Source organism: Larimichthys crocea, chromosome XV (assembly GCF_000972845.2).
Source record: "Larimichthys crocea isolate SSNF chromosome XV, L_crocea_2.0, whole genome shotgun sequence".
Taxonomy (NCBI): domain Eukaryota; kingdom Metazoa; phylum Chordata; class Actinopteri; family Sciaenidae; genus Larimichthys; species Larimichthys crocea.
Window position 1 is genome coordinate 20,281,950 of NC_040025.1, and position 21,199 is coordinate 20,303,148.

General features: G+C 41.4%; 3 protein-coding genes across 10 annotated transcripts in view; 2 read left to right on the top strand and 1 right to left on the bottom strand.

The window, feature by feature from the left end:
- espn (espin) overlaps positions 1 to 3,438 on the top strand; it is a 40,285-nt gene extending 36,847 nt beyond the window's left edge. For all 5 annotated transcript variants that reach the window (XM_027288961.1, XM_019256643.2, XM_027288962.1 and 2 more), the window contains one exon: positions 1,255 to 3,438. In XM_027288961.1, the coding sequence (XP_027144762.1) occupies positions 1,255 to 1,402 (148 nt within the window). In that variant the 3' untranslated portion in view covers positions 1,403 to 3,438. The remainder of the gene's footprint in view (positions 1 to 1,254) is intronic.
- A 1,067-nt stretch (positions 3,439 to 4,505) lies between these two features.
- On the top strand, positions 4,506 to 16,187 carry arhgef16 (Rho guanine nucleotide exchange factor (GEF) 16). The gene is made up of 15 exons (XM_010740263.3): positions 4,506 to 4,692; positions 5,455 to 6,067; positions 6,424 to 6,475; positions 6,947 to 7,110; positions 7,372 to 7,428; positions 9,214 to 9,374; positions 10,572 to 10,724; positions 10,818 to 10,947; positions 11,700 to 11,774; positions 11,893 to 11,985; positions 12,212 to 12,363; positions 13,129 to 13,317; positions 13,985 to 14,055; positions 14,795 to 14,896; positions 15,040 to 16,187. Exons 2-15 carry the CDS (start codon positions 5,501 to 5,503, stop codon positions 15,177 to 15,179), a joined length of 2,106 nt encoding a protein of 701 aa, XP_010738565.2. The 5' UTR covers positions 4,506 to 4,692; positions 5,455 to 5,500; the 3' UTR covers positions 15,180 to 16,187.
- ybx1 (Y box binding protein 1) lies at positions 16,108 to 21,123 on the bottom strand. 4 transcript variants are annotated; one of them, XM_010740267.3, is made up of 8 exons: positions 20,871 to 21,123; positions 18,912 to 18,975; positions 18,623 to 18,656; positions 18,442 to 18,531; positions 18,018 to 18,299; positions 17,520 to 17,605; positions 16,901 to 17,187; positions 16,108 to 16,449 (listed from the first exon to the last, which is right to left on the bottom strand). In XM_010740267.3, exons 1-7 carry the CDS (start codon positions 20,977 to 20,979, stop codon positions 16,947 to 16,949), a joined length of 906 nt encoding a protein of 301 aa, XP_010738569.1. In that variant the 5' UTR covers positions 20,980 to 21,123; the 3' UTR covers positions 16,108 to 16,449; positions 16,901 to 16,946. The 4 variants fall into 4 exon arrangements, with proteins under 4 accessions (XP_010738569.1, XP_010738568.1, XP_010738567.1 ...); XM_010740266.3 differs by having other exon boundaries at positions 17,508 to 17,605; XM_010740265.3 differs by having other exon boundaries at positions 17,955 to 18,299.
- Between the last annotated feature and the right edge of the window lie 76 nt (positions 21,124 to 21,199).

Here is a 21,199-nt window from a genome sequence, read left to right on the forward strand (position 1 = left end):
ACTAAGTATTCAGATTAGACATTAAAACCATCATTTTATAAAATAAAATATATTCTTAAAGAGTTTGCTTTTAATTAGCAGTTCCATCATATAGTGATTTCCACTGTAAACTCCTGACATGGTTAAACTCCATTAGTTATTAGTTAGTTATTCAGTTAAATAACTAACAAAACTAACAACTACTCTGTGCTCCTTTACACCTTTCTCAGCTTATGTCCTCCTCTGTATGTCGCTTTGGATAAAAGTGTCTGCTAAATGCAATGTAATGTAATGTAATGTAAAAAACTAGCTACAACAGTAAAATGCCAATTAAGCACTGATGCATCAGTATAAAATGTAATGTAAGTAATGTCCTATATCATAATTTCTTTAATATTATAAGTACATTTTGTCTGTACTTTTAGCTAAGCAGAATTTTGATGCCTTTTACTTATAATGAAGTGTTTTCATGCTGTTAGCTTTACATAAAGGATGAAAATACTTATTCTATCAAACACATAGCTGGACAAACACAAGTGTAATCGATGTCTTTAAAAACATTCAGTTGACCTTGTTTCAGGGTTCTGGTAATGTACATACTGTCTCAATTGTATGCTGGCTTTACTAGGAGACCTGGTGGAACTGCGTCATTGTTAAAGAAATTTGATCCTGCTATGGCAAGTCAAAATGTCGGCCATGAAAAGCTCTATGAAGGAAGGAAGATAAATGCATAAATACACCATATTGCCAAAAGTATGAGGTCCACTACACCAAAAGTGCCGGAAATATGTTAAGCAATCAATGATGTAGACACACAAAGCCAGATCCATAAAGAAATGTTCTGCCCAATTTGCTTTTGAACAACTAGACTGGTCTGCAGAAGCTCTGGACTCAAACACCTTTGAGATAAAGTGGAACACCAACTAAAGAGTCAGGCCTTATCACTGCACATCGGTGCCTGACGTCAGTGCATTTGTGGCTGAATGGGAGCAAATTCATGCAGCCAGGTTCCATGGTTTTTACAGAAGGGTGGGAGCTGTTATATAGGCCTCCACTCATCTGGATATTTACACCTGAGCCACACCACTTTTGGCAATGAAGTGTAATAATAGAGGAAAAGACACTTAAGAGAATCTAACAGGAGTGCTAAGTGTATCTCTATTGTAACGCCCCTTTTTGTAAACGTGTTTAGTTGGAGATTTGATGACTGCTTCTGATGAAAAATTTTAACTTCTGCTTTGTTTCTTTGTCTACTTTCTTCATGGACCTATCTAGAAAAGCAGAACAGCAGGCCAAACAGGCGAAGGAGATAGAGGAGAAGACAGAGCTGGAACGACTACGGACCCTAGGCTACGATGAGACCAAGCTGGCCCCCTGGCAGCGACAGATCATTCTGAAGAAAGGGGATATAGCCAAACAGTGAACTGGGCCGTCTCCCTCCTCCTCTGCCCCGCAGCACTCCCCACCCTGACACACCCTACCCCAAGGCCTTCACTGAACACCTCCCCCTTCCTTGATTTTGCACCCTGCACTGTACATTGGACAGTGGGGGAGAGCTTGTCTCATCTTAAACCCTGTCTCACTCTTGGGCCTCCATAAACATAGGACCATGTTGTGGTTGCTGCTGTCCACACCGGCTTTGAGGCTCAGCTTGGGTGAAACAACAGTGGTTAAGACCTCCCATTAAAAGTCTCATGGACAGAAACGGCTCGTCTTTTAGTGCTAACAATAGCTGTGACATGCACTGATTCTCCTCACATAAGACATTTGCTGTAACTGCATGTGTCCTTCACTAAATTTAGATTATCTGTAGTTTCTATCTATATGCTTTCCTGGAAATCAATAGAAGCTATCTCACATAGAGGAGTCATTTCCTGTTATATTTCCCCTTTGTTAGCTACACTCACTGTTATGTAATGAATGGAAAAGTAGCTCCGTAACAGTTGTGTCATCTCAAGATGACATGGACATACTCAGCAAAGGCTTATTAAACCCTGAAGCAGCTAATGCACTCTGTATGTAGACATCTTTATCATGCTATATACTTAGTCATGAGATTTTTGTATCAAGCTCATAGAAGCACTTTCCAAAAATGGCTTCATTTGACTGCCAGAGTTGTAACCCTAACACTGCTCAAACCTATCGGTTTCTTTAGACGAACTTATTGTCATTTCTCTGTGGATTTGGAATATTAATATATATCCTATTTTAAATAATGTAAAGATTATGTAGCTGTGCAAATTGAATTTTATTAATAATCGCTGGACAAACTTAAATTTTTTCTATATGTGACTTAAATGTTAAGCTGTTGTGATCATGAATGTGAAATGTTGCGTGCATGTGTAATGTGTATCGAGCATGTTGTGATGTATTATTAAGCACATTTGCCCCCAGGACCCTGGATTTACAGTGAAAAACAAAAGAGAAAAAAAAGCAAAAGTGCTGGGTTTCTATTTGAACATGGCCTTTTCACAACAAAACACGCATATGTGAAGAGCAGCATCTTACACCAGATGTCTCATCTACACACACTTAATATTGCAAAAGTAGAGAAAAGTCATCAGTTTGTCCTGTGTCCTGTTCCGGCCTTTGTCCCACTAACCTGGAGGATAAATCTTTGATGAGCCGATCCCCTTACAGAATTCAGAATGCTCTCTCTGGCAGCCACAAACAGCAGTAACATCTAAAATGTACCATTCTTTAGATAATGCTAGCTGTGTTTTAGTAATCTGCAGCCGCTAGTGTTTAGAGTCCATTTATCTTAAACATTTGGTTAGAAATAAGAGGAACAAGTACTGACACAAATGGCTGGTTGATCGTTATACATTTTATTTTAGATTCATTATAACTTTGGTCTAAACTATTTCCTCCCGTCCCAGGTTTTAAAGCATTACTTGGTTCCATACATTTGTTGGGCATGTGTTCATCGGTTTGGGGCTACATATGTGGGAAATGTGGGAAATGTATGTTGAATGTTTTTGGCAGAACTGAGGAGACACATTTTAAATGTTATCACACCATGAATCAGAGTAACTGACCCTCACAATCATGCCGGATATCTCTTGCTGAGCGTGACACATAAGTATTCCCACATGATGGAAAATATCCTCTGTTTACTGCATTTATGTTGGATGTACATTAATACAAATGTTGGGTATCGAGCTTACTCATCATGTCGTCGTGAAAGACATGGTCCTAGTTGGGGGAATCATTTGGAATTATTATAATTCATTGTCATCGGATGCCATATGATGTTGAAATTGAAAATGATGTAAACGTCATTGCCATTTGATTTTCTATGTTTCAACTCTGTATATAGTGACCCTGTCAGAATTTGTCGTTTCATTGTTTCCACATTGCATTATATTACATGTCTCAGCCTTGCTTGAATAGAATGTTGGCTAATTCATGTATAATTATATTTTCAGACTGTTAAAAATGAAGACAATAAATCTTTAATCACCAAACAATGTTCAGAGTGTGTTTGTGTTGCTTCCAACAGACAATAATATCCACTGCAACAATGTCCTTGAATAAACTGATGTCTAAAATATTAATTGTTTGTTGAGGTCTCCTGATTTTTGAGACCTTAATTCATACTAAGCTTTGAGAAAACTGACATGCCAATTGTGCAAACCAGGTTTTAATCAAATTAAAGTGTAATATCAGAAATATATGTAAAACAATATGCAGGCACACATCACAGTTTGAACAAAAGGTAGGGGAATTTAAAATACAATAAATACAACCAGAATACAACCAATGACAAAAAACATAATAATCATGTTTCATCAAGAAGAATGTACAACTAACTAAAGTGCTACAGACTTTGATACATTTGTAAATTTTTAACTATGTTTTTTTATTTAGCACATATAAAGAGAGAGGCACTTGTGCAATTATACTTGCTCTAGCATGCAGCCATGTCCACTCTGTTCTTATTGTCATGAAATAATTCTTCCTCCTTAATAGGATTTTCCATGATATCTAAACTTGTGCAACATGTAGCACTGGTCAAATACACTTACAACTCAAACCAAAACACCCTGAAATGTTTGGACTTTTGTATATGGACTCTGCAGTACCATGCATCTAAGTGTATGTACTCTAAGTGCAGAGGAGGCTGTAGCGTCTCTTATTAGTCACCAGGTGGCGCCAAAGAACTGCTTGTTGCCAATCAGGTGCAGAGGATGTCAATAAATATCAGAGAGGGAAACGTGGTTGAAATCTGATGGAAGATCAAATAAATTATAAGAGTTTATGTTCGTATATTTGTAAAAAAAAAATACAAAAAAATAAAAAATGATTATAACAACTTAGACAAGCGAAACCCAAAATGTACCTGACGGTTTTTTTTTTCAAGTATATAAGTAAAAACTTGCCGAGTTTGATGTGACCAAGCCAAGTATCAGAAACACATCCGAATGTTCAGCTGCTGTTCTTTTAAAGGTTTGCGAGCCTGTACCTGTTTCAATCATCTAAATTGCCACTTTTCGATGATTGATTGACACTCACCTGTAGTGACGTAGGCAGCTCGGCTTAATGGGCGCCTTGCAAACAGAGGAGGAAGTGAAGAAGTGTGTGACAGAGGAGCGGAGGAGTACAGCTGCACTTCTCAGCGCACAGGACAGCAGAAAGAAAAGTGACGGTCTTTTGACCCGGGATATTATTGAATAAGAAGGCTGGCGGTGTTTGTAAGTTCACCTCACGCAGGTAAGACAGCTGTTGGAGTGCGCTCAGTGTCGGTGTTTGCTGAACTTCGTGTCCCCCCGCTGTTATGAACCATGGGAATGTGAGGCAGACATATTTGCTCCCACCCTAATCCGTCTGTAAGGCAGCGACTAAGCATAAGATATACAAGCAAATCATTAAACAAGCAGTGTGTTTGCAGTGTATATTATAAAACACAGCATGTAAAGCTTATCTCATTTACTGCCTGTTGTGGGTGTCGTTTTAAACCCGTCACTATACAATAATTATAAGAGATAAGCCTGCATAATAACGTGTTTGTGTGCTTGACATAATAACGCAGGTTAGGAGTTTATCATAAGTGTGGATTTGTTTTTCTTGTAGTTTCGGTGGCGCACAGATTTGCTGGTGTGTGTGTGTGTGTGTGTGTGTGTGTGTGTGTGTGTGTGTTTTGCTATTGTGTGGGCAAGTGTAGTGTAGGAGTGCGCGGTGAGTCACGGGTTGAGTCTATGTATATGAGTTTAAAGACCGACACAACTTAGTGCCACCGTCCGACTGACCGAGCTTGTCAGTGGGGAATTGGTTCAAGAGTGAGGCTCCCTTCTTTGATGGAAAGAGCCCCACTGTAGGTCATTTGAGGTATTTTAGACAACGGACACTCATATTACCCCTGCTCTTTATCACATGTCTCCATTTAAGGTGCTGGATTTACTGTCCTGTCTGTAGTTTAAACTTAGTCTCCTGGTTTTGCGTGTAATGACTGTCATTTCTGTCCTTCCTCCTCAGACTCCTCCAATGTTGTAAAAGCCCAGTATATCAGACAGAGGACGCCATGTCTGACAACCAGTCAGACAGCTGCCTGGGCGACCAGGACCCACTAATTCTGGAGAACCGCTTCTCCATAGAACTTCATATATCTGAGCCAGGCGATGATTGCTGCCAGCCACAAAGCTCCCCCACACCCCAATGTGAAACACCCCAGGAAGATGTAGTAGACAGGATGGTGATGCCTCAGCAGGTGGTTCTGAGCACCCAGAGTCCTGCAGCGTTTAAGGCTGGCACCCAACAGCTCATCCCCAAGAATTTAGCTGTGGCTAGCCGGCCAAAGCACCGCCACCACACCACTGTGGTGACCTTCCCAGTGGGACTGGAGAACTCCAATAGTGGGGCTCGGATACGTCATTCAACCCAGGGCCCAGATGTGTCCTGGGAGGATTATGACAGTGATGGAGACGGCTTTGCTTTGAGGAGGAACCGCAGGAACAAGTCGTACAGAGCGGCTGTGACCAGTCTGGATATAGAAGCCATGGCAACGGGACGAGAGGCTGCAGCCACACTGAAACCTGTCAAAGAAGATAGAACACCCAGTCCTGGTCCAGCTCGCAGCCCTAGACGCAAGGTACATAGGCCAAGGGGATTGTTAGTTTATTAAATAGTAATTTATAGTTGCAGTTGCCTAAGGATGTTTTCTAATAGGTTAACTTGACACAGTCAGCAGGGTCACTAGGTTAGGCAGTGATTCCCCTTTAGTCATGCAGGATGATGGTATTTTTCCTATCTTCCAGATCAGTATTCATGTTAAGGAAGTCCTCACTGGGGGGTTTTTACCACCAGACTATTTAAAAAAAATGCTACCTTTAAGGTTTGAAAGAAAGCGAAAGTGCTGAAGAAAGAATGAGATGCCAGGAGATAAAAGATACTGTTGGGCATGTGCTATACATAGTATGTAACTCTGCACTACTGTCTCCTCTCTAGCGCACCCTGGGAAGGAAGAGGAACCAGAAGCAACGTGGGTCATTCAAAGATGGTAGGTTTACTAATGTGTCACTCTGACCACTTCTCTAAATTTGGCAATGGCATTTAATTCCTGGAAAAGTGGTCTTGCATGTCTTGTATATGTGAATGCAGCACACTCCATGGTTTAGAAAAGATCCCTTGAGGCAACAGGAGAGGACTGAACAGGAAATCATTCACTCTGAATGCTCCCAGCATGCTGAATATCAGATGAGTTGAGTCCTGAATGTTAAATTTTGATGCTCTGTCCCTTCAGACTCGACTACTCCTCCAGTTTTAAGGGAAGTGGAGTCACGTGGAGTTGAAAAGGGCTGATTGTAGAGTTGTTTGTTTACCTATAGAGTCAATATTTTACTGCTGCAGCTGCTAAAAAACTGGAAAAACCATTATCTCTTTACCTTACCTTCCGTATGCAAAACCAACACACACTGAAGCTCTGCATTCAAACTTATGTGACGATTGTTGATGTTGGCGCGATCCTCAGCCACACCGCGCCTCTACCAGGAGATCCGTGAGCGAGGCTTGCACTCCACCAATCAGGATGAGATGTTGGATGACTTTGTGGTGGTGGATCCTCCTGTGGAGGACCAGGGCATCGTGGTGAAGAGCTACCGGCCTGCACAGCTCACCTGGAGCCAGCTGCCGCAGGTAAACTTCTATCTGCACTAATATATAGTGTGTAAATTTATTTTAGTCATCAGTTCCTTCAACAGAAAACTCTTGACAGCCAGTTTGTTTGTCTTCTGATAAAATAAGGTCACAGTACATGTTTCCACTGTTGCAAAAACTTCCACACGCCTTGACTGTGTGAAAATGCTGGACATAATTTTTAGCATTTTAAACAAGCTATATCTTCAACAAACAGCAGAATGCAGAGCGTAACAGTTTTTGTTTGTGTCTCTTATAAAGGTGAAGGACACAGATATACTGACAATGATCTCACCTCAGGAGAGAAAGAGACAAGAGGTAACTTTCTGTGTGTGTGTGTACACAGGTATACATCATGTGCACCTGTAAATATTCCTACAGAAACGTCCTTGTTTGCATTTTGAATCAGCATCCTGACTTTTAGTCCAGACAGAATCCTACATTTCCCATAATGCAACTTGAAAACATATTTCCTGTCTCCTTACTGCCTACTTTTTTTAAACTACACACCTCCAGTTTATAATTCAGACTTCCTGTTACTAATTACGTTTCATGCTCAAACCAAAATAGCCCTGATGAAGACATAATGGAAATTAACTCAATGAACTTCAAAAACTTTACATTCATGCTGATTTTCATCCCACACATTGTGTGTCAACAAGTTCAAACTCATTCTCAGAGGTTTTGTCAAAAGATTTTCTAGGAAATGAAGGAAATCACAGAGTAGAAGTAGATGAAATAGGTTGAGCAATAAGGACAATTATGTTATATATGGTTACATTTTGTAACAAAATAACTCATGGAAAACAATAGAACATCTTGGATTGATACCATTTATATACAGAAACACTACCTGAGGGTAGATATTCCCTTTTGTAATGTTTCTTTACTAGCAGTATAAAAACAGTTGTTGTGTCAATACCAAAGGTCCTCCCTGTGTGCACAGCAGTCCCTGAATAAAGCCACACCCTGTCAGTGTGATCACACTGAGTCCATCTCCTGAGCAGGTGCTTATTTCGCTCTTTTGTACCTTCAGTCACCTTTTTGGTTTCGTTTTCACGTGGCAACTGTAATTCTACCTTTTCTAGAGTGTTAAACATTTCTGCTCATGTTTGGAGGTGACTTAAAAGAACTAAAATACTGCTGATTGGACATGCTGTAATATGATTTAAGATTTGACCAGCGAAAAACATTGCCCCGTGTTAGCGCAGGTAGACCAAAGCTTTACAAGGTCCACCAGACTGACTATCGTTTACAATTCTATTACTATGTACTATTCTGTAACATTTTGAGCTTTTATTTGAAATATAAATGTTGCTTGGGGATATTCAGGAAGAGGTGTTCATGGTTTAGCTCAGCCCTTTGGTCCTGTCTGAGTCACCTTTATATGGAATAGGATTGTGGAAGGTGTGTCGTCACCACTTAATAACTCACCTAAGATCCTGAACACAAACATGCAGTTTGACTAAACCCTCCATATCAAAACATTTATACTGTCATACAGTAAAAACTAGTCTGAACACTGCTTTAAATTAACCACTGCTGATATGTCCATTTTGTTTGTCTGCTAGTATATGTTCCTAAAGATTATATGAAGTCCCAGTGGAGTCTAAAACATCATCAGCAAACATCAGATTTTGGTGTCAGTCAATATCAAATGCTTGATTAGATCATTTTGGTTCAATATTTAAGAAGTAGGGAGACATTTGTCATAGAGGAGAGATGCAACAGGAGTCTTAATAGACCAGAATGCAGCATATGTTTTATTTTGTGTTGGAGATATGTCTGTTTCACTTTCTTCATTTTGAAGGGTTAGGGTTAACCCTAACTTCATTACTGCTTCACTGGGTTCTTCTGTGTATGAAACACAGTTGAATACAGAGACCATTTCTCTGGATGTTGTTAAAAGGAATATGGGGAAATGTAGGAAATTATCAAATTCACAAGGTGAAAAAATCTGGATGAAGTAAAGTAAAAACCTTCATGAAAAAGAGTAACAGTTACAGTAAGAGTTACAGTGTGGGTTTTTTCTTGACATGTTGCAAATGTGAATTGCTCCATCACATGTATATGTTTATGTGTGTGTGTGTGGTCATTTGACAGGCCATTTTTGAGATTATGACCTCAGAGCATTCGTACCTGCACAGCCTGGGCATCCTGGTGCGTCACTTCAAGAGCAATGAAGCTCTGAGGAAGACTATGACGGCCACAGAGCACCATCACCTCTTCTCCAACATCTCTGTCATCCAGCGAGTCAGCCAACGGTGGGAACAACACTTTGTTTGTTTGTTTGTGTGTGTGTGTGTGTGTGTGTGCGTGTGTGTGTGTGTGTGTTTGGTGATGGAAAAACTAGCTGTGGGGAAGGTTAATCGCCTCATAATAGGGTCTGAAGATGCTATCAGCATGTGACGCTGTTTAATAGACTGTTTATCTACATTCAGTTAAATCTTTCTTTGCATACTTTACAAGCTGTTTGTTGAACTGTAACTGTAACTCTTTACAGTTTGCGTTGTGTTCCCACTGAGATTTGGTTTCAAGCAGTAAACTGGTTCATTTAAAGTTTCAGATAGAATATTTGCCCTTAGCATGCCTTTTAGTATCCTGTAGGCTCCGACATGTTAAGGCACGCTAACCAAACTGGTTCTGCTGCCTGTTTGCCCTGAGTGGTATTCCCATGTTTTAAGATGATAATGTGCTCAGGAGCAGCCTGTGTTGCTCTGTGTATTGGCTTCTTTAGTTTGAATGAGAATAAATCCACTGTTGGCAGCAAGTGAAGTAGTTTCTGTTTTTACATAAAACCTGATTTGTCAAACGTAGACGGCAGAAGGTGACTCTGAAGCTGCTGTGCGAATCTGACTTACAGTATCTGTGTGTGAAACCTGTGTTTCTTCCTTCCTGGGTTGGGCTGTTTTCCAGGTGTCATTTTACTTCTTTTTGTCAAAAAGGCACTTACTGTAGGGTGTGGCTGAAAGACATTTATGATGTTGATACTGCTAATAATAGAAAGCATTTACAAAGCTTTGGCAGAAGGGATCAAACGGATTTTATAGTACAACTAACAGATTTAGCATTTTACTATCAATCAGTCTGCTCTTTTAAGATTATTTTGAACTTTACATGATGCCTATTTGTTTTTTGAAATGATGTTATGTAAGTACAAAGTGAGATAGAAGCTTACATAATGTGACAATTTAAAGTTTATATTAGATTGTTGTGCGTGTCGGCTTGAGCAGTGAAATGAAAACACTGATAAATTCATCTGTACGCTGATGATCCAAATGTTGTAATCACATACCAACATCCTGAAATGTAAAACCTACAAACTGTTATTAATTTCAGGCTGAACATAGTCTCACATAGCTGTATGCATCCTGATCAGGTAATTGGATGATCAGTCTGTGGGAGGAAAACACCGGTGCTTTCACGTCTTCACTAACCTCCCCCTCTTTCTCCATTTTCAGTTTTTTTGAGGACCTTGAACGGCGTCACTATGACAATCCAGTGATCCGGGACATTAGCGATATTGTTCAGAACCACGCTGCCCACCACTTTGAGCCCTACATCGTGTACTGCTCCAACGAGACCTTCCAGCAGAGGACGCTGCAGAAACTGCTGTGAGTAGCTGCAGTAAACTGAAACAAGCTGTTGAATGTCTGCAGTATAACACGATAGGGTGAGCTGATCCCTTCTGTCTTTTTGTCCATTAGGACCAGCAACGCTGCATTTAAAGAGACCCTGAAGCAAATTGAGGGGAGCAGTGAATGTGGAGGCCTGCCGATGCTATCTTTCCTCATCCTTCCCATGCAGCGAGTCACCAGGCTGCCACTCCTGCTGGATGTCAGTTTAACATTTACTCACAACTTCTTTGGCTCATTTCCCCACAAAAATGAATGTTCACAGTACCTTGTTGGGGATGTAATTCAAGGTTTATTTTTAATTTAACACAGACACATAGCAAGTGAAATACATATTTTAAAACACTTTCTGATGCCAACCCTGTGGTTTCAAAGCCAGCAGGCTGAGATCCACTTTATGTATTGTCCCTGAAGTGTATATAGTCATTCAATGAAGGTTGTTTTTTACCTGATGATTTTATTTAAAGGTCCAGTGTGTGCAATTTAGGAGGCTCTATTTACAGAATAATGACAGAAATTGAATATAATATGCATAACTATGTTTTCTTAGTGTATAATGAGCCTTTTATATTGACACCACGGGTCCTCTTCCACAGATTGCGCCATTTTGAACCACCATGTTTCTACAGTAGCCCAAGACGGACATATTAAACATATAGCTGGAGCGCACTAAATCCTACACAGTGGTTCATAAAGTATACATTAGCCATAATTTTGTTATTCATCCACGCTTGATAAGATGGGCGACACTTATTTACGCACCACAGAGACACGTTATTTGGGTGAAATGAGAAAAATATATAATGTGTATGTATAAATATGTATGTAGAAATCTGAATTTTAGGAACTCCAGATTCATTTTATGGCACGTACAGTGGTGCAGATGGTTGTTTTGCTTGCAGAATAAAAAACTTTTTATTTTGAAAGTTTCTTACCTTTGTTCTCTTCTCACAGACAATCTGCCAGAAAACTCCAGACAAGACAGCGGAGTACTTTGCTGCTGTTTGGGCGCTGCATGCCATCAGCAAGGTAGAGATGTAGTTAACAGCCACTCTATAGCTCCACATATAAGAGCGGACTATGAAGTTGATGTGTTTACAAGGTCATCATTATCGTTACGTCATTGTTGTGATTATTACTTCGACAGTTGGTCGCCAGCTGCAATGATGGAGCTAGGCGGATGGAGAGGACAGAGCAGATGTACACTATCCAGAAACAGATGGATTTTGGTAAAATCAAGGTACGAGCCAGCCATATGTTTCTGCGGAAACACCTTAAAAGGAAAAATACTGTAAATATGTGGATGTGTATGGATTAAAGCAAGGAATGGATGAAAGCATAGGATTTGGAAAGAGCTTTAGACTGATTCCCCTCGTGTAATAATAATGCAGATCCAGAACAGATGAAAATATCTAACATCTAACCCAGTTTTCTAACCTGGACTTGTACCTCTTGTATCTTTGCAGCCGTTTCCTCTGGTGTCATCATCGCGGTGGCTGAAGAAGCGCGGGGAGCTGGCCATCAGCCATGAAGAGCTCAGCATCTGGAGGGCTTTCAGCCAAAGGAGCTACTACCTGTTTCTCTTCAATGACGTACTGATCGTCACCAAGAAGAAAAGGTCAGTTAGACCAAAATACACACAAAGTTTAGTTTGAATCAAGTGTTTACATTGACAGACGTAATTGACACATTTTAATGTCACAAAAATATCAGCAAATATCCTCCAGTATGTCAACAGTCAACATAATCATTATAATTAAGGTTAAATCTAATGGGATCACTTATGTTGCCTTCAGTTTAGTAGCCTGACATTAGAAACAAAGCTAGTGTTTTTAAGCATAATGCCTTTTGAATTTTAAAAGTTAAAGGTTCTTTCGTGGACCATACCATGGGTCCTGGATTATATAATTTTCATCAACTTTGTGAGCTTTTTCCTGGTGACTCCTACGAACACTGAGTAGGCCCAGCTGTTGACAGGCAGGGAACATGAGAAACAGAGGAAAGAGGAGAGTAAGGGGACAGAGAAAGGAGAGAGTATGGATGTGGTGCGTGCATACTTGAGATTCTTCAATCTTGCATTCAGTGTGTCAGCTCAACAGGCTACGGCTTTCTGTTTTGAATTAGGGAGAAACCAAACAATGTCAGCTCAGAGAAAGGAGTTGCCCACAACACTGGAGTCATTTTCAGGGTTGTCAAGTACACACTGTCACCCTTTCACCCATTGTCCAAGTGATGATGTTGAGGAAATGTTATTAGTAGATAATGCTATGAGAAGAATGTGTGTTAAGAGTAGAATTGTAGCTACACTATATTGTGCATTTAAAATCACATAATTTGTGCATATGTTCATGCACATTGGATGAGTTACAAACTGTTTGTCCAGTGAGGAGAGTTTTGTGGTGATGGACTACGCCACTCTGGAGAATGTGGAGGTGGAGATCGGGGAGGATGGAGAAGAACGGATGTCTCCGTCTGCCAAGAACAGCTCCAGCCACCATCTCTCCTTCAGACTGCTGATGAGCAAGAACAGTGAGGGGAGAGCCGAGCATATCTCCCTGGTGGCCGAGTCCAGGTACCGCTCAGTTTTACAAGGTGACATTAGGAACAGTTCAGTCTGGAGGGACTTTTTGCTGACAATCTGATTCTGCTTTGTACATGGAGAAATACAGTCTTAGTAATGAGCATTCATGAATATAGATAATCTGGCCTCTGGGAAACCTGATGCTGCTGTGATTTATTCAAATTCACATTTACTTTTATGGCCTGCAGGGTTTTCCTATAGTAGTAGAAGAGCCAGTCACGATAGTCAGCTCACTGTGGCTATTCCAATGGATTCACTGACTAATACATAGACTATAGAATATGTCCATACGTGGTTGATTATAGTTGTTTTTACGGCTTTTAATGTGAAGTACCTAGCTCACCTGATCACATCACTCGTTCAAGTGAAAGGTAATAGATTTCCGGCATGACTGATTAAAAACAATAAATTAGCAAGTAAAGTAATGACATGAATTTTACTACAAATATGTTTCAAGGACTTTAAAAAAGACAGCCAGTTTTAAATTCCTCCAGTTCTGGAAACCAAATCTGATGTTTTGTGTCTGGCTCCCCCTGCTGACAGAAGTCTTAATGCCAACTTAAAATGTTGCCATTCATTTAGAAGTCATCCCATGTGCAATAAACAACACTGGATTTGGAGTCACATTTAACTCTGCCATTTTGTCTCTCCTGCCAAGGGTGGACCGTGCACGATGGATAGTTGCTCTCACAGAACACAAAGAGGAAGGTGTCTCCACTCCTACAGCTGGTACGTCAGCATGCTTTATTTACCAAGGGAGTCATTCTTTGAAATACACTTGGAGTTAACCCCGAGACCAGATCAGACATGTAATCTCTAAAAGTGGCAACTAATGACAAATCTGTTCTCTTTTATGTGTGAATGATTTGTTTGTCGGTCCACACAAGACAGATGGCTTGCAGTCATTTTCCATTTCAAATGAGTCTGCTACTATTTAAAATGCAATCTTATTCAAATACAGACCTGCATTCTTTTAAACTATTTCCCAATGTTTTCATGATCTATGGGATTTACTAACATTTGACTACAAATGCAACAAATATCTATAATCTATCATTTCAGACAAAACAGATGTTAAGCAATCATTCAAATTCCTGTGCATTGTGCCAGTGTCAGCAGTATATTGGGTATTACACAAAATCAGCTATCTTGATCATACAAATACACGCCCTTGTGATGGTTTTTGTAACTGATTCATTTAAAACAAACCTTCACACAGGCAGCACTCACAGTGGCTGTGCGTAATTAGCAATGTTTTAAGAGTGAGAATGTCTCCGATATTTGATATTACCAAAGGGTGTGCCTTTGATGCATTCCAGGATGTAATGTGACGTGCTCGGTATTCAAACTTTTTAACATGGTTTCTTAATTCTTCACAGTAGGCCATAAACCTGAAACATGAAATGTATGAAAAATATACTATACCTGACATAAAGGCATTGGTTTTTACCTCTTTTGTGTGCTTCAGGTCAGCCACAGTATGAGGCCACCAAAGCCTACATGCCAAAGGAGCCGGATGAACTGGGGCTGCAACAGGCTGAGCTTGTCATCGTCCTGCAGAAAGAGGAAGGTGAGGCCCCGTGTGTGTGTGTGTGCGCTCAGACCAACATCAATCCAGATCTTCATGCTCAATCTTGTGTGCTGTCTTTTACACTTGACATAAAATAATGCTAGACTTCTTATATAGTAACCTAAACTGTGTGCTCTGCCTAGCCTGGTGCTATGGAGAGAGAATGCGAGATGGAGAGAGAGGCTGGTTTCCTGCTAGCTGTGCCACAGAGATCACCAACCCCACCGCCATGGAGAACAACGTGCAACGTATGAAGCGTCTGCGCAAAGAGACCAACGTCTGAGTGACCCTTTAATGGCTGTACAAAATAGAAGAAGCACCTTCTGACAGATTGTGCATGCTCATTAATTTTCTGTTTTTGTTGAGACCGCATTTCCGATGAATCATACTGAACACAGGAAAGCCATTAATCACTGTAGCAATGGTCCAGAAGTCCATTACCAACAGACTGATGTTTAGCAGGATATAATAAGCCTCAGAAATGGCCATTAATGCTGTTTTGGTGTCCCAGTGGTCCAAGATGAATACAGTGAAACCACAAGGTTCAAATCCAGTGTTCGTGTTTCTCTTTAGATTCTCTCAAAACCCATCATTTTAAATTTTAAAGTTAAATCTCAACAAAAATGATTTGTTGCAGAGCATTGTACGTAAAGATGTTTTTGTCCACCTATATGTACAGACATTTGCAATAGCAGGATTTACGGGCCAACAGTGGGCTTTTTAGTCCACCTCTCTTTATTAGTATGAATGTAGATTTAAACCTACTTGCTGAAGCAAATAATGAACCTCATGCAGCCTTGGGTTTAATAAAAGAAAACAGAGGCTACAAAACTTTATATTATCTACATACTCTATAGTATAAGAAGTTGCATGCAAAAAGTGTAGGTGTATTACCTACACTTTGATTTCATGAGTCTTTGTGTCAAATATGCTGTGCAGGGTTTCTTATCCTTGATTTAAAAAAATGTGACCACAGAACTACCAGCTTTGGTAAAACTTGCCATTTTAAATGCAGTTTGACATACTGTTGAATTCGGGTGATAGGTTACTGCATCATACACGTTATATTTGTCTAAATACAAATATATTCATATCTGAATGAAAAGACACCAACTTTATTGTATACCATGTATCAAAGACACTTTCTATGGTTTGAATCATTGTTCAGAGCCCATATACTTGAAAAATAAAGCCAACACTTGAGACATTTCTCCTGGTTTCTGGACTTTTATTTGAGCTTGCATTTTGTTAAAATGTTTGAATACATAAAAAGTTATTTAAAAATGTCAAACTGACCAGATATCAAATTCCATTTTTTCTTTAAAAACCATTTGGTGTAAAAACTTAGGACAGATTTAGAAAAACATTTGCTGTTTCCCCAAAACGTTTTGTAGCTGTCACATAAAAATAATGGAAAAAAAACAGGTCTGCATAGATTCTGCAGGCAATCGGTGGTAATCTGGTCAAATGCATGGTGCAAGCTTGTGACGATCGTCAAGTCAAATCTTTATTGCTCAGATCTTGTTTGATGTTTCTTCTTGTTGACAAAAAAACTGTAAAAACAGAAAGAAAAACAATTAGTCATGCGTTTGTCCACATTCTGCATTTTAAGTCTTTTTGGTTTGGTCATGTTGCACCATGAGTTGCCTGAAAATGTGCAGCATCACCAGCATAGCAGAAAAAGCATCCAAAGTCCAGAGCGGCTGCTCATATGGAAAAGAGACAATAGCGAGTGGGCTCTATGGTGCCAGACAGTTTACTTTATCAAAGCCACTCCATGATCTCATGCTTTCAATCGTCTACTACAGAGTCTAAAGAGTGCAAATCACAAGCATGCGAGCTTTACTGAGAAAACTGAGCAGCTATTACAACTTTAATGTCGTTTCCTAGTATATGCTGTCATCATCCTTGAGTCAGATCTGAATGCAGATATTCGTGCAGCTTAAGTTAATGGAAAGCATCAAGACTGACTCAGATCAGCCATAATTGAGGCTATAAACTCACCCGGACGATGGTAAAAGATGGTAGGTGCCGGTGGGCAGGTTCTTTCCTACTCAGCCCCACCCTGCTGGGCCTCGGGAGCGGACGTCTTCTCTGCAGATGGGTCACCTCCTGTCTTGGCCTCCTTGGTTTCCTGGCCGGGTTTGCCACCAGTCTGTGGGCGTCTGCGGCGGTAGTTGAAGTTGCGACGGGAACGCCGCTGGCGGGGCTGTTGGTTCTGGCCACCTTCGCCGCCCTGATTCTCCTTGTCCTCCTCACCGTCCCGCACCGGTCTGGGACGGGGTGGACCCCTGGTGTGCACAAGCAAAGAGCGGTAAGCAAACGTGATGTACGTCCTAACTTTAAAAAGGTGGCAATATCGTGCAAAGAATACATCAGCCACAGAGATCAGATGCAGTTTTAAAGTTTGACATATGCCAAATTTGGATGCACAGCTACAGTTTGAGGTTAGGCTGCAATAAAAGGAGAGCTTCTCTGGCCAAAACAGGTGGCATTATTTATTTGGGTCCATTTTAAGAGGCAAATTTCAGCTGGTGGGCTATGATCCAGACAACCAGTGCTTTACTCTCCCTTTGCTGCAGCCCTGCGTCAATGAAGCCAACATGCAAACCTTGGTCTGAACCTTGGTCGGAAGCCTCTGTAGTAGTTCTGCCTCGCTGGTCTGTTGCCCTGGTCTGGACCTCCCTGGCTCTCGTCACCCTCACCTCCCTGAAGGTAAACAAATTAAACAACAACAACTGATGTAGCTTTTTCCCGAGCCAACGCGCAGGCAGATAAACTTCAGAACATTTACTCTGCAGTACACAGTCCTCAGTTGTAATCAACTGGCCAACTTGCCATTTTATGTTGAGGATGATTGAAGTGCAACATCAGGTAGCTCCAATATTAGAACATTTGCAAAAATATTGGCAAGGCCCCCGATACACCAAGATCTATTGTTCACAACCACGTGAGCGTTAGAAATGAGAGATTTTAGAGTTGTATATGACATCATCAAGTGACTTGTCATGGGAGTGCTGGGTGCCTGCTTCAGGATAGAAGCCCTGTGACGGCGTACCTCAGTCATCTCTTCGCGTGGTGCGTTGGTGTACGGGGGCCGGCGGCCGTAGCGTCTACGTACAAAGTATGGCGGGTAACGCCGTCTTCCAGGGTAAGTGGGCCTGCGCTGCTGTGGCTGCGAGTCTCCTTCAGGGGCACTCTCTCCCCCATCTCGGCTGCTTTTGTCACGTCCTCCGCTGCCTGGCTCTCCCTCTCCGTCACTCTGGTAGTTCTCTGGATACTCTCCACCACGGGGAGGCCCCCTTCTCCGGGGATAGCGCCTGTAGCGGTTCCGGTCAGCGGCGTACTTACTTCCCTGCACTGCAACGCCTCCTGGGCCGGTGACATTTGCTGCCTCTGCTCCCTGTTCACAGTGGCATTTTTATAAGAAATGTAGTTACCCAGATTTACTATCTAGAGAACATTTAACAGGATGTACGCTTTTAGTAGACGAAAACAAGAACTCACTTAGCGACAAATTGAAAATGAAACTAAACCGGGCTTACCTTCTCTCCTTCGACTACGTCAAACTCCACAGTTTCTCCATCTCCAACACTGCGAAGGTATTTTCTCGGGTTGTTCTTTTTGATAGCTGTCTAAAAACCATGAATAGTTCAGATGTGAGATTTTATATTCATTATTTAAAAAAAAAAATAAAACAAGGATATAATAATACCTACAACTTACCTGGTGTACAAAAACGTCCTCTTTTGTGTCATTCCTAAACAAAAGCAAGAGAAACACTCAGTTAACTGTACTGTGCTGAGCCGCAAAATGCAACGATGAGCAATCTATGCACAGACTGCAACTAAACCAGCAAGTGCAAGGATTAATTACAACAGCATGGAGACCAGCAGACAAATCTTCTGGTCAGCTTTCTAAGCAAATCAGAGCCATAATAGGATTGAGAATGTTCCTTCACACACACACACAGATAATATCAGGGTCTTTAGGCGTGGGGGTGGGGTCCACTTACCTATTGATAAAACCATATCCATTCCTGACGTTGAACCATTTGACTGTACCCAAGACTTTTGTTGCTGCAATGAAACACAATAAAAATGAATTATTAACCAAGTTTTACACTTCCTTTACAATGTCACACTAAAGACTACATACTGCGAGTTTAAACGAAATCCTCAAACCATAAGAAACGGTAAAGGAATCAAATAAACAGATGATGAAAAACCAACCAAGGCCACAGATAATGTGGAAGTTATATTTAACTACCAACTGTCGCTCTTTTTATAGATCCTGATGCTTGGGGATGTCCTGTGCCAGCTGCACTTGGTGTGAGGCATGAACCGAGCGCTTTATGGGGCCAGTACTGCCTCCACTGTTTTTCATTCAGATCTTAAGATCAGTGGTTATCCACATCATCGGCGCTTCTGTCTCATGGCGCTGGTGCAGTGATGCATATTAAATGGTGGTAACAACAGTACGTTTGTGGTGGCTGACAACATTTCAAAGTTCAACTACTACAGACCCACTGCCCCATTTTAAGCCGCACTGCTCAGCGCTTGGACGTTCACACGTGGTAGAGTCGCGCCCGGATACGTTAGCAAGCAAGCAGCGTATTCAATTGGCTTGTTAGCACGGTGGCTAACTGGGTCTGAACCATGTGGTTGGATTAAAGCCAACAGGCGGAAACTGCCGTGGCACATCGAGTTAGATTTATTGTGACTAAACATTGTGTACGACTAAAAGTGTGATTTGGTATCGTGGTTATCAACGAACAAACAATCAAATGGCGAAAGAAATCCGTGGAATCGTTGGGCGGACATTTTGAGTGCCCCCCTCCTCCCTCAGCCATGTAAATAGCAAACGTTAGCTAGGCTAGGCTACTTTAGCTTCGTTAGCCACCGTGCTGCCACCCCTGTTAAGTAGCTAGGCCACAATGCTAGCCCTAAAATTCGAGCAAAATTATACAACCACTGACATTTGTAATATGGTGTACCGTCCATGTGTGATAATTTCGCCAACTACGCTGGGCAGGAGTTTGTGCGTGTGTTACGTCTATTTTAAGAAAAAACTACTAACACGGAACCAGCCTCTTTCGTGTGAACAAAGAGACGGCCAGCGGCTAACATTAGCCTGCTTTCGCGTCGTAGCCGGCTAAGTGGGCAGTGTGAAATAACGTCTCTCACCATGTGTGGTTAATGGTTCAAATATACAGCCAGCGTTAGCGCTCTAACGTCTCAACGTCAACGGTTATTGCCGGGCTGCATACGGTTTTTAAGAAGAGTGGGACTAACGGTCGGGTTGTGGCACAACTTCCAACGGCCGTGCATGTGACGGCCGGCCGGCAACATGGCATTCCGCGGCGGCTGTTGGATTTTAGGAGGCCGATGTACAGGAGATTAACCGGCTAAAACTGGAAACTTACATTTTCCCCATTGTATATTCTCAAACGAAATAAATCAATCAAAACTGTTAATAATTTACAAGCTATTAAAAAAAACAAAAATTACCAGTTGGTGTTAACGTTAAATATGTAACGTTAAAGCTAGCACTGATAATACGAGCCATCTTCTAACTGACATTTTTTTTTTAAATTTATGTCGCTAGCTAACTTTTGGACTAACGGCTCTCTAACGTTACTTGACAACGCTGGGAAATTTATTTTACCTTTGAGTAAAACTTCTTATCGCCAATACCCATATAAATCAACCACTGTTTTAAATCAATATACATGTATACTATACGAAATCGGCAGAAAATAGACATGAGGCATGAAAATGTGTTTTTCCATAAACCACTTTAAAATATATGCTAGTTAAAAGGCAACATTAGACCGTTAAGTGTGGTAACTGAACGATTAATCGAGACAGTGAACGGCTCGTCAACGGCAGCAACCGTCGCTTTTGCGCATCGCCGCTACTATGTCCCAAACCACGTTAGCTAACTTAGCTAACAAGCTCATTTCCAGGCTCACCGATGACCTTCTTATCCCCCGCGGAAGCTGCGGCTGCCGGGCTGGATGGGCTCTCCGCATCGGCAGCAGGCTGCGGCGGTTGTTGTTGTGTCTCGGCCTCGCTGCTCATGGTTACTACTGGTTGGTAATGGCTTCTGCCGGCGGCGGCTCTCTGCTGTGTTTCCCGGTGCTAGATGGTAACCTGGGCCGGCGGTGGTGGGGGCTACTGCCTTCGGGCTCTCTGCTTTCCTCTTTCCGCTCCCGTTGCCGATCGAACTGGGCAGAATGAGAAACTGTGCCGGGGAATGTTCCTGGCAGAAGGCCCGCCCAGCTGGCCCTCTAATTGGTTG